Raw genomic sequence first — 16,511 nt, 5'->3', positions numbered from 1 at the left:
CTCACTACTGCTGCCACACTTGAGTCCATCAATGATGCCACCTGGCCAATCCATCTCATTGGGGGTCTTCCTCTTTTTCTCTGACCCTCTACCTTACCCAGCATGACATCCTTCTCCGGCGACTGTTCCCTCTGGACAATATATCCAGCGTATGAGAGACGAAGCTTAGCCATCTTGGCCTCCAAGGAGCACTCTGGCTGCACCTCTTCCAAAATAGATCTATTGGTTCTTTTGGCAGTCCATGGCACCTTCAGTATTCTTCTCCAACAACACCACAACTCAAAGGCATCAATTCTTCTACGATCTTCCTTATTCACTGTTCAGCTCTCGCATCCATAGGAGGTTATTGAAAATACCATGGCTTGGGTCAGGCGCACCTTGGTCCTCAAGCTGACATCTCTGCTCTTCAATATTATAAAAAGTTCCTGTGCAGCAGATTTGCCCAGTGCAGTATGTCGTCTGATCTCTTGACTGCTGCTTCCACAGTAGAGGCAGTAATGATCGTAACAAAACCTTACCAAGGCTTATCATGTGCTAGGCACCGTGTTGAATGTTTTATGTGGATCATCTCACTCAATCCTGATACAGCTTTGTGAGGTTGTTGTTGTTCTGTGCCGTCGAGTTGGTTCTGACCCATAGTGACCCTGGATAGGGTTTCCAAGGAGCAGCTGGTAAGCTGGAACTGTAGACATTGCAGTTCAAACTAACTTTGCAGTCCAGCATATTAACCCATAGCGCCAATCTACCAGTTGCCCACTTTGTGAGGTTGTGAATAGCCATTGATTCGGTTCTGGCCCATAGTGACCCTCTAAAGGGTTTCCAAGGAGCAGCTGGTGAGCTTGAACCTCTGACCTTGCAGTTCAAACAGCTTTGCAGTCAGGTACATTAACCCACAGCGCCACACCAGGACTCCTACTTTGTGAGGTAGGGAGTGTTATTACCTTAGTATTCTAGATGAGGATTATAGATGAAGAGGAGTCCTGGTGTGGCTCTGTAGGATAAGCACTGGACTGCTAATCACGAGGTTGGCATTTCATAAGCCTCTCCTCGGATACCCTATGCAGGGTCTTTATGAGCTGGAACTGACTCAATAGCACTTACCAACAACAGCAAATAGAGGAGGAAACTGAGGTATAGGAACTTTAACTTCAGTATCACCCTGAGGGCACCCAGTGGAGCCAGGTTTTTGAGTCCAGAGCCTGGGTCTCTATGACTATACTATTCTATAGCTAGTCATAATGGTGGTCGAATTTTCCCTCCTCCTCTCCCTCTCTTCCTCTTTTTCATTCTCCTCCTTCCTTCCCCCACTCCTCATTCAGGCAACACTGAGTGGAGCCCTGGAATAGTTGGGGGTGGGATTTGGGCTTGGCCACATTCTTAACCCCCAGGGACCATCTCTCTTGCCCCTGCCTAGGCCTACGAACGGCAGATTCCACCCCGAACCATCATCAACAGTGCAGGCTACAAAATCCTCACCTCCGTGGACCAGTACCTGGAACTTGTTGGCAACTCCTTGCCAGGTAAAGGACCACTCAGTGCAGGCTGAGATGTGCTGTGCAGGCCTGACAGTTGGCATGGGGAGGAGGACACCATGAGCCTGGCACTCCAGATCCTGTGTTTACAGAACAACCACCTGCACCAAGCCGAACCTCAAAGGGAGGCTTTGTAGCTGCCAGACGCAGGGGTTTGCCCAAGGCCACTCAGTGAGAAGGAGTTGGACCAGTGTGAACCCCACCTGTGTCCTGCACTGTGGAACTGGGATCTCACTGTCTCTGCATAGCTCACCAACAGGAGTTCTTGAGGGACTCCCAGGAGAAGTCAGTACAGGGAATCCAGCTTTCGAAACTGACAGCCAACCTGCACTTGGGAGGAGGTGTTGGGATCGGTGTTGCTTCTACCTGCCCAGCAGCCTAACTAGAACGCCACCTGCCTCAGATGACCCCAGGGAGACTAAGAGGCAGGAGAGCTGTGGTGGGGTGCAGGGTATACCCCAGATGGGACTTGAAAGTAAGCCCATGTAGTGGTGGAGGTTTCAGCTAAACTCCAACATTCCTGGATTCCAGTCTCTGCTGTGTTTGTGTGCTGTCTTCATAGGCAAATTGCCTCCTCTTTCTGAGCCTCAGTTTCTTCAGCATCTACACAACGCAGACACCCAGAGCATTGTGTAGACCCTGGGAGGGGCTGCAAAGCTGGGCACAAAGAAGAACTGTTATTGCAGTATTATTGACAGTGGCACAAGACCAGTCATCTTACTGAGATCTGGAGATCGATGCCAGCAAAATAGAGAAAAAAATCCCTTTGTATTTTGTGCCTCCCATTGCTCCCTCCCGATTTGGACATTTAAACCACACCTTGGCCTCCGCTACTGAAACGAAAGAGAAACCCAAGAAGGTGATGCTTGGCCTCTGACCCTCTGAGGGTTCTGGCCCGGTGTGCCTTACACACCGAGTTTAGAACCTTACTCAGAGGGAGCTGGATGCTCCTGCAGCACCATTCTTAAGAAAACGGTCGAAATGGATGCTGTGGGATTTGGAGGGCCTTCAGCCAGGCTGTGGTGGGCACAGCAAGAGAGAGGATGCTGCATCCCCACTGGGCTGCTGGCCACCCTAGGACAGACCAACCTCTAGGAGCCTGAGCCTGGCCTGAGGAATCAGCTGTATGCTGATCTACTTAATGGGTGCTGTTTTCACAGGGATCACGTCAAAATCAGGCACTGCCCCCATCCTCAAGTGCCCCACACAGTTCCCTCTCATCCTCTGGCATCCTTTTGCACGCCACTACTACTTCTGCATGATGACTGAGGCTGAACAGGACAAGTGGCAGGCTGCCCTGCAGGACTGCATCCGGCACTGTAATAATGGTGAGTAGCTTACAGGCACTGGAGAAGGGGCGGGGCATTTACCTGGGGTAAGGAATTGGGCTGCTAACCTCAAGGTCGGCAGTTAGAAACTACCAGCCATTCCGTGGGAGAAAGATGAGGCTTTCTGCTCCCATAAAGATTTACAGCCTCGGAAACCCTGTGCAGGGTCACTATGAGTCCAAATCGACTCCACGGTACTTAATAACAACAAAAGGAGTCCGGGTGGGGTGCTCCTTGGAAACCCTATATAGGGTCACTATGAATTGGAACCAACTCCACAGCACTTAACAGCGTGTGTAAGGAGTCCTGGTATGGCATTGTAGGATAAACACTGGACTGCTAACTGCAAAGTCTGCAATTCAAAGCTACCAGCCCCTTACAGGGCTGCTAAATTGAACCCGTAGCATAGTGGTTACGAATCGGGCTGCAAACTGCAAGGTCAGCAGTTGGAAACTACCAGCTGCTCTGTGGGAGAAAGATGAGGCTTTCTGCTCCCGTAAAGATTTGCAGCCTTGGAAACCCTGTTCAGGGTCGCTATGGGTCGGTACCGACTCGATGGCACTTAACAAAAACAATGGCAACAATGTGTGTAATGATGACACCTAGTGGCCAAACTTGGCATAGCAACCCTGCTTTATGAACGGTTCTAAGTTTTCTTCTCAGAAACGGTTGATACCACCCACCCTTAACCTTGTTCTGTCATGAAACTATAGTTCTGTGTTAATCAGAAAAACATTGGGGAAATTATTCACAGAACAGCCCTTATTTTTGAATCCTTCCATACCATATGACCTTAATAAAACCACTGCCACTGAGTAAATTCTATTGGGTCATAGCAACCCTCTAGAACAGAGTAGAACTGCCCCATAAGGTTTCCCAGGCTGGACTCTTTATGGAAGCAGAGGCTGCTGGGTTTAAATCACCAACCTTTTGGTTAGCAACCTTCTGGAGTGCTTTACCAGGGCTCCTTAACATGATCTTAGGAGACCAATTTACTTCTGGAACCTCTGTAAAATGAGAAAATCCCTCCTGTGCCTTAGCGGGTTCGTGCTCAATAGAGATTGGCTATTGATTTATTTCTTCCTTTATCACCAAACTGCAAGGATATTTCATTTTTTCTTCATTTGTAAAGTGATGCGGTCCCCTCCAGCTCACTCATTCATTCAGCTCTAAGCCCAGTCTGGGGCTGGGCATGGAGGCGGCAACAAGACCTCAAGACATAGTCCCTGCCTTCATGTAGCCAACAGTCTGGTGAGGGACAGATGTTACACAGATGAAAACACTGGGGGCCATGAGTCATGGCTGTACTGCATGCTGGGCAGGAGCTACCCAGGGAGCCTTGAGAGAATGTATGTGTGTGTGTATGGGAGTTTGGGGGCTGATCCCATGTGCCTGGGTGTTGGAGAGGGGTTGATCATGGCAGGCTCAGCTGAGATAGAGAGCAGAGGGGAAGAGTGTTCTAGACAGAGGTAGGAGGAGACCTGGAGGGATTCCTGAAGTAGAAACAGAATCGAGGAGGAACTGCAAGAGACCCTGAGTAAGGAAGGGGACTGAGGTTCTGTCAGCTAGGGCTGTAAGGAGTTTTGTCTAAGAGGTTATCTCTCAAGATGAAGGGGAGGTGTTGGAGGTCTTTCTCACTTTGGGGAAGGGCCAACCTTATCCTGGATCATGGACTTCCTTCCTGGTGACTTGGCCTCAGGGTATTTGAGAGAGAGGCCTTTACTCAATGCCCTGTCCTCTGTTCTGTTACTCCATGGCTACCAGCTGTCTGATCAGTCCAGGGGGTGGACACTATGGTCACCAACACCTGGAGGCCAAGTTGGCTGCTGCTATGACTTGGCTCACCCCACCCGTCCTGTGTAATTCCCAGAGCCGCCTCTGCCCCGTCTGGAATCTGCCAGGCGGGAGAAACCAGGTCTTTACCTGGGCTGGGCCCTGCCCACCCACAAAGGGCCTCCTGTTCCCAGGTCCCCGGGGGCTGTGGGGTGGTGCCTCTCAGGGTCCTGGCAGCCTGGCTGAGGCACCCTCCCTCGCTGGCCCAGCTCCACCCTTGCCTGGTTTCTAATACCGGCTGGCAGTGGCTAACCTGGTTGGGTGACTCCAGGCCAGGTGAAGGGAGTAGGTAGGGGTGAGTGAGGACAGAGCACGTGGGGAACAGCCACCCTTCAGTCCTGTGTGTGTAGAATGGGGGCAGAAGGAGCTCAGTCTCACTGGGCGATGGGAAAGAGTAACCCATTGGTTCTGGTGAAGACTGTACAACGCCTGTGCTTACCTGGGAGGTGTGGGGTGTTATGGGTGTGCTGCTGGGCCTGAGGCTCAGGGGAAGGAAAGGAAGGGACATCCTGGGACAGGAGGTATTCCGGCTGAGGGGTGGGCTGACGAGGCTGGTTTAGAGGTGGGCCTTTCCTCTACCCTGAGAACTGTGGGAAAATTCTCTGCTTCACTGGGGCCAAGGTTGGGGCTGGAATTTGTGGAGCCTGGAATTGCTCACTCTAGGGGCTGCCAGGAAGTGGGGGTGGGAGGGGAGGGAAGCCAAGCTGGGTGGACGCCAGCTTGACCCAGGGCCCAGTCTGTCGGCACATCCTGCATTCCTGGAACAGCTGGGGTTGGCAAGAGGCAGCTAGAACACTCACCACCACTGCTGCACTGAGTCCTTGGTGTAGACCTGGGGTTGGAGGTCAAGGCCTCTTCCTGTCTGACCCACCTCCGCTGCTGGCCAGGACTGAGTAATATAGCTTTCCTTGATCAGCCTGATCCTTAGGACCCGTGGACAGAAAGTCTCCAGTCTGGCCACAGTCACTAGTTCTGGTTCTGGCGCTATGCTGCCATTCCCTAGCTTTGTGTTATTGAGTCAGTAATTTTGCGTCTCTGAGCCTCGGTTTCCTTCTCAGGAAAAGTGAGGCTAAGAATAGGCTCACAGGGTTGTTTTGAGGGTTAAAGGAGGGGATGCAGCTCAAGTGCTTAGACTCATGGGAAGAGCTTGGGAAGGGTTGCTCTTACTCTTGTGTGGAATAGCAAGGATCCCAGGGGGCGCAGGAGCTTGGGGTCTGGCCCAAGCCGGTTGGAGTCAGGGCTGGACAGCAGCAGTCTCTTTCCTGTTGCCCAGTTGGGCTATCCTTAGCCTCACCTTCCTGCTACCTGGAAAGAGGCTCCTGCCTTGTACCCCTGACTTGTTGCATGCAGAGTGGAGATTCCCAAGCTAAACAGGCTGCCCATAAATGCACAGCCTGGATTTCACAGGTAAATGCTTGTCTCTAAATGTGCCCCTTCTGAGAGCCTGGACCACATTCAGTCATGGTGCTGCCTTATAGGAGCATCTCTGCTCTTCCTGTGGATGCGAGACAGTGTAGACCCCCCCATGTGGCTCCTAGGGATGGAGGCCACTGGACCTCTGCTTCTCCACTGAGGAATTCCCTCCCAGCTCTGACAGGCCGGTGCAGGGAGGGCGGGGCATGGGGCGGGGCTCCCCATGCCAGAGAGGGGCTTTTTTTCTGTGGGGATGACTCAGCTGGAGTCATCACAGTGGGAGTTGGGGTTTATGATGCATAGGCTGCTGTTTCCTCTTCCCTCAGCCCTAGGACTGAGTGGTCAGAGAGGCACGTGGCCAGGGTGACCGCCAGCTGCCTGGCTAGGTGGTGTTTAACCATGTTCTTCCCCAAGTGGATTTTGCAACTTCCCACAGTTTGCCTCTCTAGCCCCAAGTTTGGAAGGCCACGCCTTGCTGGTTGGCCCACCTGGACACCAGGGGGGAAAGGAGGGTAAGCACAGTAGTAGGGGCACAGAATCATTTGGACCTCTGACAACACCTACCACCAATAACAAAAATCCACGCTGGGTTCTGACTGAGCACTCATTGGTGAGCAAGACAGAACCTGAACCTGCTTATGCCTGGCAAGGGAGGCAGCGTGAACCGAGTCTGTTCTGAGACCCTGACCTTGGACGCCATAGTTTACGAACCCGTTTCTCACTGGGCCCCAAGATCTAGAACTTGGCTCAGCAAACTATGGCCCTCTGGCCACATTTGGCCCACCATCTATTTATGTCAGTAAGTGTGATTGGAACCCAACCATGCCCATTCATTTATGTGTAGTCTGCCTATGGTTGCTTTGGAGTCCTGGTGTGCTGCCATAGGTAAAGCATTCAACCTCAAGATCGGTTTGAACCTCTAGGTCGGCTGTTCAAACTCACCAGCTGCTCCTCGGAAACCTTGGATAGGGTCCCTATAAGTCGAAACTAAATCAGTGATAACGAAAACAACAATAATGGCTGTTTTGGAGTTAGTGTGATGCTGTAGGATCAGCACTTGGACTGCTAACCACAAGGTCGGTAGTTCAAACCCACCAACCACTCCTCAGAAACCCTATACAGGGTCTCTATGAGTTGGGACTGACTCGACCTGATTGCACTTAACAGACAAACATGGCTACTTTTGTGCTTCAGTGACCAGAATGGATTAGTTGTTGCCTCAGATATGTCTGGCCTGCAGAGCCAGAAACAAATGGACTCTGAAAGATTTGTAGATGGTTGATCTAGAAAGTAAGGGGAGAAAACAAGATTCAAACGAGGATTTCTGGGTGCTTCTAGCACATTCTCCATTGTGCTGGGTGGCATCCCCCCAGACGAGGTAGCTTCTAGTCTTGGCTCTGCCACTTACTGCGTTCGTGACCCTAAGCCAGTGGCCTGAGTGTTTCTTCATCTGCCAAATAAGGTTCATAGCAGTGCTTATGACTTGGGGTAGTTGGAAGATTCCAGGAGGATTGCCTTGGTGGTGGCGTTGGTGGGTTATTATATCTGTTACTCTCACTGTGATCTTGAATTGTGTGTGTGTGTGTGGTTTGATCAGTTGGTGGCCCACCATGCTGACTCCACTCTCCCTCCCTCTCCTGGACAGGGATCCCTGAGGACTCCAAGGTGGAGGGCCCTGCCTTCACAGATGCCATCCGCATGTACCGTCAGTCAAAGGAGCTGTATGGCACTTGGGAGATGCTGTGTGGGAATGAGGTGCAGGTGAGGCCAGAGTGGGGGGAACTGCAGAAGGCAACCCACTTGAAATTGGGGCGCAGAGGGTGGGCCCAGGCACAAATATGAGCTCTGGTGAGCTGCAGGTTTGGAAGGAGATGGCAAAGTCTGATTTGGTGGGTCATCAGGTGAGGATGTTTGTTATTTTAGTCAGTCACTTACTAGCATCTACCCTGGGCCCAGTGTGGGTGCTGGTGAGCAACATTTGGGCCTGACAATTAGGGAACCCTGTGTGCAGGAGAAAGACAGTATGCACACACACCATCCCAATTGCAGGCAAAGGCAGGGGACAGTGGGAGAGGCAGTATTACTAATGTGGAGGCATCATGTGCCCAAGTGCTGAGTGGGCTTCTGTGCTTGAGGGTCCTACAGGACATACATCCTGCCTGGTCAGGGTGGGGCCTATGGGAGAGAGTTCGGGAGAGATAGAACAAGAGCAGTGGAGACGCCCAGCCAAGGGCCAGGCACAGAGGAGGTGGGGAAGTCATAGGGGTTCGAGTGGCCGTGCTTCTGGAATCCTCCAACTCTTGCCTCAGCTTGTGCCTCCTGTCCTAGATTCTGAGCAATCTGGTGATGGAGGAGCTGGGTCCTGAACTGAAGGTGGAGCTCGCACCTCGGCTGAAAGGAAAACCTCAGGAGCGACAGCGGCAGTGGATCCAGGTGGGTGGTCTTGGGACCCAGGAGTGGGACAGGAGGCCTGTAGTTGTCCCAGTGTCCTCAGCCCTGGTACTGATGCCGTGACACTGCCCGCAGATCTCGGATGCTGTGTACCGCATGGTGTACGAGCAGACCAATGCACGCTTTGAGGCGGTGCTGTCCAAGCTGCAGCAGGCCCGGTCGGCCATGGAGGCAGTCATCCGCACCGACATGGACCAGATCATCACGTCTAAGGAGCACCTGGCTAACAAGATCCGAGGTAGGCAGGTCCCCGCCACACCTGAGTTTATTACCCAGGCCCTCCAGGAGCCATGGCTGAACTCAGTGTTATCTCATGGAGACCTGTCAAAACCAATTGCTGTTGAGTTAATTCTGACTCACGGTGACCCCATGTGTATCAGAGTAGAGCTGTGCTCCATCTCCATAGGGATTTGGTTTTTTTTCCTTGTAGCAATGGGCTCAAATTTAATAAGGATTGTGAAGATGATACAGGACTGGCCAACATTTTATTTTGTCATATATGTATATATGTATATATATATATATATTCTCTATATAGGATTGTTATGCCTCAGAACCAACTTGCTGGCATCCAACACCAACAGAATACATGAGATCAATATTAGACTGCAGGCAACACTAAGGAAACTTTGATTTGAATAAAATGATTCAGGGTAAATCAGATGAGGGGAATGCCATTTGAAAATCATGTCTTGAAGTAAATTGTGGAGCTGTTTATTGGTATATGGAGCAAACTAAGAGCAAACAGAAAATAAACAGCCTCTGTTGTTGACAAATTTGTTCTGTTATAAACAAAAATAAAACCAAATATTGAGCCTGCTCTAAAAGTCCACGATTAAGACTTTACATTACCCTTAGTTATACAATACAGTCCTCAGAGTGATTAAAATGAGAAAGATTGGCAGCACCTCTTTTCTGATAGGAACTGCAAATCCCCAAACTCCCTTCAGTTTCCATTACTCACTAGAAACAACTCCACTTGTGCCTACTATTTTCACATTGATATATATCACATGGGAAGTGTACAGAAAATCACCAAATGAAAGTGACACTGGACAAAGTATGGTAAGATTCCAAATAGGAAGCTTGTGTGGTCCTCAGGAGTTATTACTGTTTTGGTATCAGAATATGACAATATGCATACAGTTGCTAACTTGAAATGCAGTGGATCCGTACAAAACATACTGGACTACAAAACACAAGGTCCTCCTTTTGAACCTGTCAGCAGCTCTTCAAGGAAAAAGAGGCTGTCTTCTTTCACAAAGATTTTAAAAGCCTTGGAAACCCTCCCTATACAGGGTAGCTATGAGTTGTAACTAATTCCAAGGCACTTAACAACACCAATAAAATTGCTAACAGAGGAAGTTTGCCCTAGCTTCCATGTCTAGAGTTTTACTGAGGTTTCTTTATATTGAAATGACTGATTGATTTGGATCAGGTGATTGAACTCCATTTCTAGGTTGATTGATATGACTTGGCAAAAAAATCACATCTAAATAATGTGTTTGGTCATTCTGGAGAGGTCAGGGTCTACCTTAAGACAACAATGTGGCCAACACACTCTGATGTCCATTTATTAGCATATGAAGGGGTTTCAAAAACTTAGTGGGGAAATTCTATTGTCTCTTTTTTTATTTTTAAGTTTTTATTGTGAATTATGTGATAGTTTACATGGGAGAACATTAGCTCTCCATGCATCCTATTGTATATTGTTTCATTGCCATGATTACAATCCCCTCCATGCATCATCAAACAACCATAAGGTATACCCCACAAGCCTGCCCCTCAGTCGTCAGCACGCAGCCCCTCTCCCTCTCTGTGTCTAGACTCCCCAGCCACTCAATCTCTCCATATCATCGTCTCTGCTTCCATCTCTGGTGTCACTGTTTCTCTGGGTAGGGTTCCTCACTCTGCTCTTCTCCCTTGATAGTCTCAGGAGCCTTGGCTCCTGGACTGCAAAGTCAACCACTCTCCTTCTTTTGCTACAAAACATCTACCTTTACGTTTCCAACCCTCACATTCAGTCCTCATAGCAATTATTCACTATTGTATCACAAGAGACCTATCCCCATCTCCTTTCATCAGCCCTGCCCAGACAGATTAGATACTACTCAGTGGAGATTCTACCTTCCTCCATGCCCTCTGGATCTAGGTTCCCTCTTGAAAGCTTGTAAGCCAGTCACTTCTTGCCTTTGTAGTCCTTCATTTTGGGTAGCCAATGTCCAAGTTGTCCATCCCTGTCTACTTTGTGTATGGAAGGGGTGGGAATGGTCCTCACTGTAAAGATTTGTTCCCTCTTTTGAGCTACTGCATCCATAGGTGTAGGCCAAGTTCATCAAATTGTGTCAGATTACTCTTTTTTTCCTCTTCTTTCTTCTTCTGTTTGAGCTCTGATCATCCAGTCATTGAAGCCAGGTCAAGTGAGTATTATCTGCAAGTGTGGGTGTTCGTGTGCATATGCCCTCTCTTCTTATCAGCTGGATGCTTCACTCTCCACTCTAGTCCTCTATGGCTATGTCATTGACTCTGGGCCAAAGAGTCCCCGGGTCTTGCCACACTTTTGGCCAACCGGGTCTCCACTTTTGTTTACAGGAGTCTATTGAACATTGTAGGGTTTAGCTTGCAACCTCATTGCTGTTTTTCCCTCACTTCCCTTTATCGGTGACGAATATGCTCACCAATCAGAGCGTGTATTCCCATTGAGTCTTAGTCTTGGAAGGGGGTTTGCTCTGAGGGGACCCGACCACTTGCCTTGATGACTCCTAGGTGAGCAACTTGCTTGTTCTTGTAGTAATCAGTTGGTCTGCCTATATTGTTTTGTATTTTTCCTGTAGGTCTTTCTTTCAAGAATTATCTTCTGTCCTTCTAGCTGCTCTAGGCTGGTCTGCCTGTCCTTTGAAGTGGAAATTTCCCACCTCAGAAGATTCTGGATGTGGTTCAGGATTCCACCTAAGGTCTTATGTAGTGCAGAGGCTCCACAGGAAGCCTCCTTCACTGGGCATGTCATAGCCCCATTTTAGGTATTCCAATCAGCTATAGGCAGAAGACGGACTTACAAACTTTCTATGGTGATATTTCTAGCTATTCCTTTCTCTCTCCCTCAAGTGTCTATTTTATAATGGTATGCCAGGGAAACCAAGATTCATAAGATAGACAAGCATCTTAACATTATTTCCCCTTCAGGGGATATTTTTGGTTTAAGGTTTAAAGACTATCTCAGGGCAATAGTTTCAGAGGTTCATTTAGCTTCCATGACTCCAGAAAGTCTGGAGTCCATGAGAATTTGAAATTACGTTCTGCATTTCTCCCCTTTTGCACCAGCTGGAATTTGAAGACCTGAATTTTTGTCAAGGGAGTTTTAGCTTTCTGCTCATCTTTTAGCTAATCATAGATTTTACCATATGTTATTTAGCAGACATCAGTTTTAAGTTTAATGTGGTCATGATTTATCTCAGCAAGTCTGAGTTTTCCAGGTCACTTTTTGCTCCTTTCTGTTTCCAACCAGATGGGCCCCTTTTGCTGCTCATCAGCCATGGTATCTTTTGCCATTTCCTGTAGTTGTTTTCCCCCAGTCATAGTCGTGAGCTGGAGAGAAGACTCAGAGTTGGCATTGATTTTGTGCAACAACAGCATTTGCTGGGCAGAGGGGGAGGATATCTAAACACCCTCTGAGTGAAAATGTCTTGGCCAGAATGTCCTGGAGGCAGTCTTTGGCCACCATTCTGAAATAGGACCTCGCACTGTTTTGTACAGTATCAAGACACTCACTAAATCCAAAGAAGTGTTTTGGTTAAACAAAGGTGCAAGATCTCCAAAGATGAGTTTTCTCTCCACCTCTAGCAGATGCCTTTGGACTAGCACTTTTCTTAGTCTCTTGCTGTTACAGTTTCAGAAATCTCTGGGTCTCATCTCAAAACACCCTATTACGTGTACTAAACGGATTTATTATCTCTAGCAAATATTTCTCTAGAATCACCCAGCCAGCTAATGTTGTCACTTGTGGTTTTATTTAATACAACATTGCAAGCCTCCAGCATGCTCGGGTCTGGAGTGACCCGGTGCATTCCTACAGTGCTTGCGAGAACAGTTTGAAACGGTTTGAGGCCTTGCTCTACACCATCTTCAGAGCAAGGTTATAGAAATTTCAGACAATTGGATACAAAGAAAAACAAAACAGTATCAGGCCTCTAGTGCCTGGGGTTCTGGGATGGCCTGGAGCTGCTCTTGGGGGGCTGCCCGCTGCCCCACTGGAGCTTGGCTAACCTGGGCTCCCTCTGGGTGCAGCTTTCATCCTCCCCAAGGCAGAGGTGTGTGTCCGGAACCACGTTCAGCCCTACATCTCGTCCATCCTGGAGGCCCTGATGGTGCCCACCAGCCAGGGCTTCACTGAGGTGAGGGACGTATTCTTCAAGGAAGTCACTGACATGAACCTGAACGTCATCAACGAGGGAGGCGTTGACAAGCTGGGCGAGGTGAGGCCCAGGACCACCTCCAACTGCATTCCTGCTGCTCAGCCCCTATCCAGCCCTTTCCCCTGGACAAAGAGAGGGTCTGTCTGCTAGAGACGACTGGTTGGCATCCACAAACCAAGTGGGAAGTCCCATTGGCCTTGCAGTTTGAGGAAAGTAGGACTTTTACCTTGCCCTCAGCCTTTAGAAACCAGGTTTCTAAAGTCTATGAGAATTAAACAGAGAAGGGAGCGAGGGAGGGAAAAAAAGAGGGAGGACTACAAACTTCAGGTGTGGATAACATCGTTAACAAGGTAGAATAAAGTTGATATATATATATATAAATAATCTGGTAGCGTAGTGGTTACGAATTGAGCTGCGAACCTTAAGGTCAGTGGTTCGAAACTACCAGCCGCTCTGTGGGAGAAAGATGAGGCTTTCTACTCCCATAAGGATTTTCACCCTCGGAAACCCTGTACAGGGTCGCTATGGGTCGGAACCGACTCGACGGCACTTAACAACAATATATATATATATATATATATATATACACAACCTAGCCCTCGTGTGGCGCTGTGGGATCAGCACTGGACTGGTAACTGCAAGGTTGGCAGTTCAAACCCACTAAACTGCTCTAGGAAACCTTATACAGGGTGGCTATGAGTCGGAATTGACTCGGTGGCAGTGGGTTTGGTTTTATACGAAGTCGTGCACCCCACAGATGGAGACAAACCATCTTTCTCACTTGCTCTCAGTCAATCTGGTAAGCAGGATGAAGGCGTGCCTTAACCACAGGCCCCATGTTGGGGTTGTCAGCTTCTTGGATGCCCATGTAGTTATTAGACTTTGATCCTATAGTCAGTCTCTCTACATCCCAAATTGAGGAGTCCAGAAGCATCAATAATCATAGAATTTGAGAACTGGAAAGGTCCTTAGACATCATTAGAAACTATTCTTCACTTTTGAGGCTAAGGAAACCAAGGCTCAGAGACAGTGAGGGATTTTTCCCAAAGTCACCCAGCACCCCAGAGAGGATAAGAACCCTTCTTTCCATACCTGGCCAGCTTCTCCTCATGGTGCTATGTGATAGACCTCGCATCCCTGCCTCCAGGCCCTTGTCTTTACTGGCCCAGGGCTCTTGCAGATATGGGGCTGCGGGGCTACCTGCTCACTGAGGTCCTGCTGTCTCCCCTTCTGCAGTACATGGAGAAGTTGTCCCAGCTGGCTTTCCACCCCCTCAAGATGCAGAGCTGCTATGAGAAGATGGAGCCGCTGAGGCTCGATGGGCTGCAGCAGCGTTTCGACGTGTCTAGCACATCCGTGTTCAAGCAGCGAGCCCAGATCCACATGCGTGAGGTGGGCCCACACGGCTGCCCCTTCCCCCTGAGGCCCACTATGGCCACATACCCTCCTTATGTGCCGTATCAACCCTGGCACTGCCCTCCCATGCTCCAACTCGCTTGGAGTGCCTATCCCTCTTGTTTCTGTGGGCTCCCACAGTACAGGACCTTGTACTTCCTGGTTCCTTGATGCAGGAATGGCTGCTATGTTAGACACAGCATAGAAATGCAGCACAGGAATGTCTGAGTGAGTGTGTGGTGTCTGAGTGAGTGTGTGGGTAAATGAGGAGGTGGCAGGCCTTGGGGCCCGTAGAGGCATGGGAGAAGACTGTGGTCATTGGGGCTCACCTGCTCTGTGGGGTCCCGTGCAGCAAATGGACAATGCTGTGTACACCTTCGAGACCCTCCTGCACCAGGAGCTGGGTAAAGGGCCCACCAAGGAAGAGCTGTGCAAGTCCATCCAGCGGATCCTGGAGCGGGTACTGAAGGTGAGTCCCAACCCTGCTGGAGCCAAACTCAGTCTAGGAGTTGGCACCAGGATCATGCTGTATGAGGAGGCTCTCTGGTCCCCTTGTAGAGATGAGGACACTGACCCCAGGCCTTTTCTCGGCAGAAATACGACTATGACAGCAGCTCTGTGCGGAAGAGGTTCTTCCGGGAGGCATTGCTGCAGATCACCATCCCATTCCTGCTCAAGAAGCTGGCCCCCACCTGCAAGTCGGTGAGCGCCCCACCCCCTCGCTTCCTGCTCCAGCCCCTTCTGGTCCCAGAGTCAGTTAGGTTGGGGTGTTGGGGTGGAGCCGACAGCCCCTCTGTCTGGCCTGCTTCCGAGCTCCACCTGTCTGTGTCCCTCAGGAGCTGCCCCGGTTCCAGGAGCTGATCTTTGAGGATTTTGCCCGGTTCATCCTGGTGGAGAACACATATGAGGAGGTGGTGCTGCAGACGGTCATGAAGGACATCATGCAGGGTTCGTGTCAGCTTTGTTCCCCTTGATGGGCAGGGAGGCCAGCTTTGGAGCTGGGGTCGGGGCGGTCCCCGACTGCCACCACCGCTGCTGCTGAATTCTTATTGTCAGGAGATGATGGAGGGGCAGTGTGGTGTGAAGAAAAGCCCAGAACTTCCCCATGTGGGCGGTGTTGAGCCCACTTTTAGCTGTGTGGCTTCAGGGGTCTAGTGCTTCTGGCCCAGCCCCCAGCGTTGAGGCCTGGATGAGTCATGTCCCAAGCACACACCCACTGAGGCTGTCTGAAGCCTCGGGAGACAGTAGGGGTGGCCCTGGTGTGGCGCCCCTGACCTCTCCCTCCCTCCCCACAGCTGTGAAGGAGGCTGCTGTGCAGAGGAAGCACAACCTGTACCGGGACAGCATGGTCATGCACAACAGTGACCCCAATCTGCACCTGCTTGCCGAGGGCGCACCGATTGACTGGGGTGAGGAGTATGGTGGCAGTGGGGGCAGCGACAGTCCCCATCCTGATGCCCCCGAAGTGGCCACCCTTTCGGAGAAGCGACGGCGTGCCAAGCAGGTGGTGTCTGTGGTACAGGACGAGGGCATGGGGCTGCCCTTTGAGGTCCTCCCTGAGCCACTGTCACCTGCATCCCTGGACAGCGTCACTGAGCTCCGTGGCATGCTGACCCAGGAGCAACAAGCTGAGAGCCCCCCACCAGCTGGCCCCCTGCTCAACGGGGCCCCTGCCCGGGAGAGTTCCCATCCCATGGCAGACTCTGAGGCCTCGTCGCCACCCAACTCGCCCCTCCGGCATCTCTCACCTGGAAAGGCTGCGGACGTTGAGCCTCCTAAGCCCAGTGACCAGGAGACTGGGGAGCAGGTGTCCAGCCCCAGTGGCCGCCCCCCAATCCACACCACCACCGAGAACAGCGCGGGGGTGCAGACTGAGTTTTAGGCCTGTCCACCCGGTGCTTTTGTTGGCCATAGTGCTAGGGCACTTCCTCCAGGGCACTGTGTCTCTGTGCTGGGCATGGATGCACCAGACCTGTGCCTTACAGGGTGTGGAGGGGCAGCACCTCCAGGGTTGGGCAGGGGAGGGCCCGCCTGAGTCACTTTATTGGGTTTGCTCAACACTTTATTACCCCCTGCTTTCTCTGCTGTTGGAGGGTCCGGTTTTGGGGATTTCCTACTGTGCTGGGGCTGGGGCACAAGTGCCAGGG

General features: G+C 50.6%; 1 protein-coding gene across 1 annotated transcript in view; it reads left to right on the top strand.

Annotated features, from left to right (window-relative positions):
- FAM129B (family with sequence similarity 129, member B) overlaps positions 1–16,246 on the top strand; it is a 74,524-nt gene extending 58,278 nt beyond the window's left edge. The window contains exons 5-15 of the mRNA XM_006834973.1: positions 1,415–1,520; positions 2,693–2,860; positions 7,752–7,867; positions 8,435–8,539; positions 8,633–8,795; positions 12,842–13,029; positions 14,206–14,361; positions 14,717–14,833; positions 14,959–15,066; positions 15,201–15,312; positions 15,660–16,246. Of these exons, the coding sequence (XP_006835036.1) occupies positions 1,415–1,520; positions 2,693–2,860; positions 7,752–7,867; positions 8,435–8,539; positions 8,633–8,795; positions 12,842–13,029; positions 14,206–14,361; positions 14,717–14,833; positions 14,959–15,066; positions 15,201–15,312; positions 15,660–16,246 (1,926 nt within the window). The remainder of the gene's footprint in view (positions 1–1,414; positions 1,521–2,692; positions 2,861–7,751; positions 7,868–8,434; positions 8,540–8,632; positions 8,796–12,841; positions 13,030–14,205; positions 14,362–14,716; positions 14,834–14,958; positions 15,067–15,200; positions 15,313–15,659) is intronic.
- Positions 16,247–16,511: the final 265 nt, after the last annotated feature.

Source organism: Chrysochloris asiatica, unplaced genomic scaffold (assembly GCF_000296735.1).
Source record: "Chrysochloris asiatica unplaced genomic scaffold, ChrAsi1.0 scaffold00014, whole genome shotgun sequence".
In the NCBI taxonomy this organism is placed as follows: domain Eukaryota; kingdom Metazoa; phylum Chordata; class Mammalia; order Afrosoricida; family Chrysochloridae; genus Chrysochloris; species Chrysochloris asiatica.
This window is presented reverse-complemented; position numbering and strand designations above follow the sequence as displayed.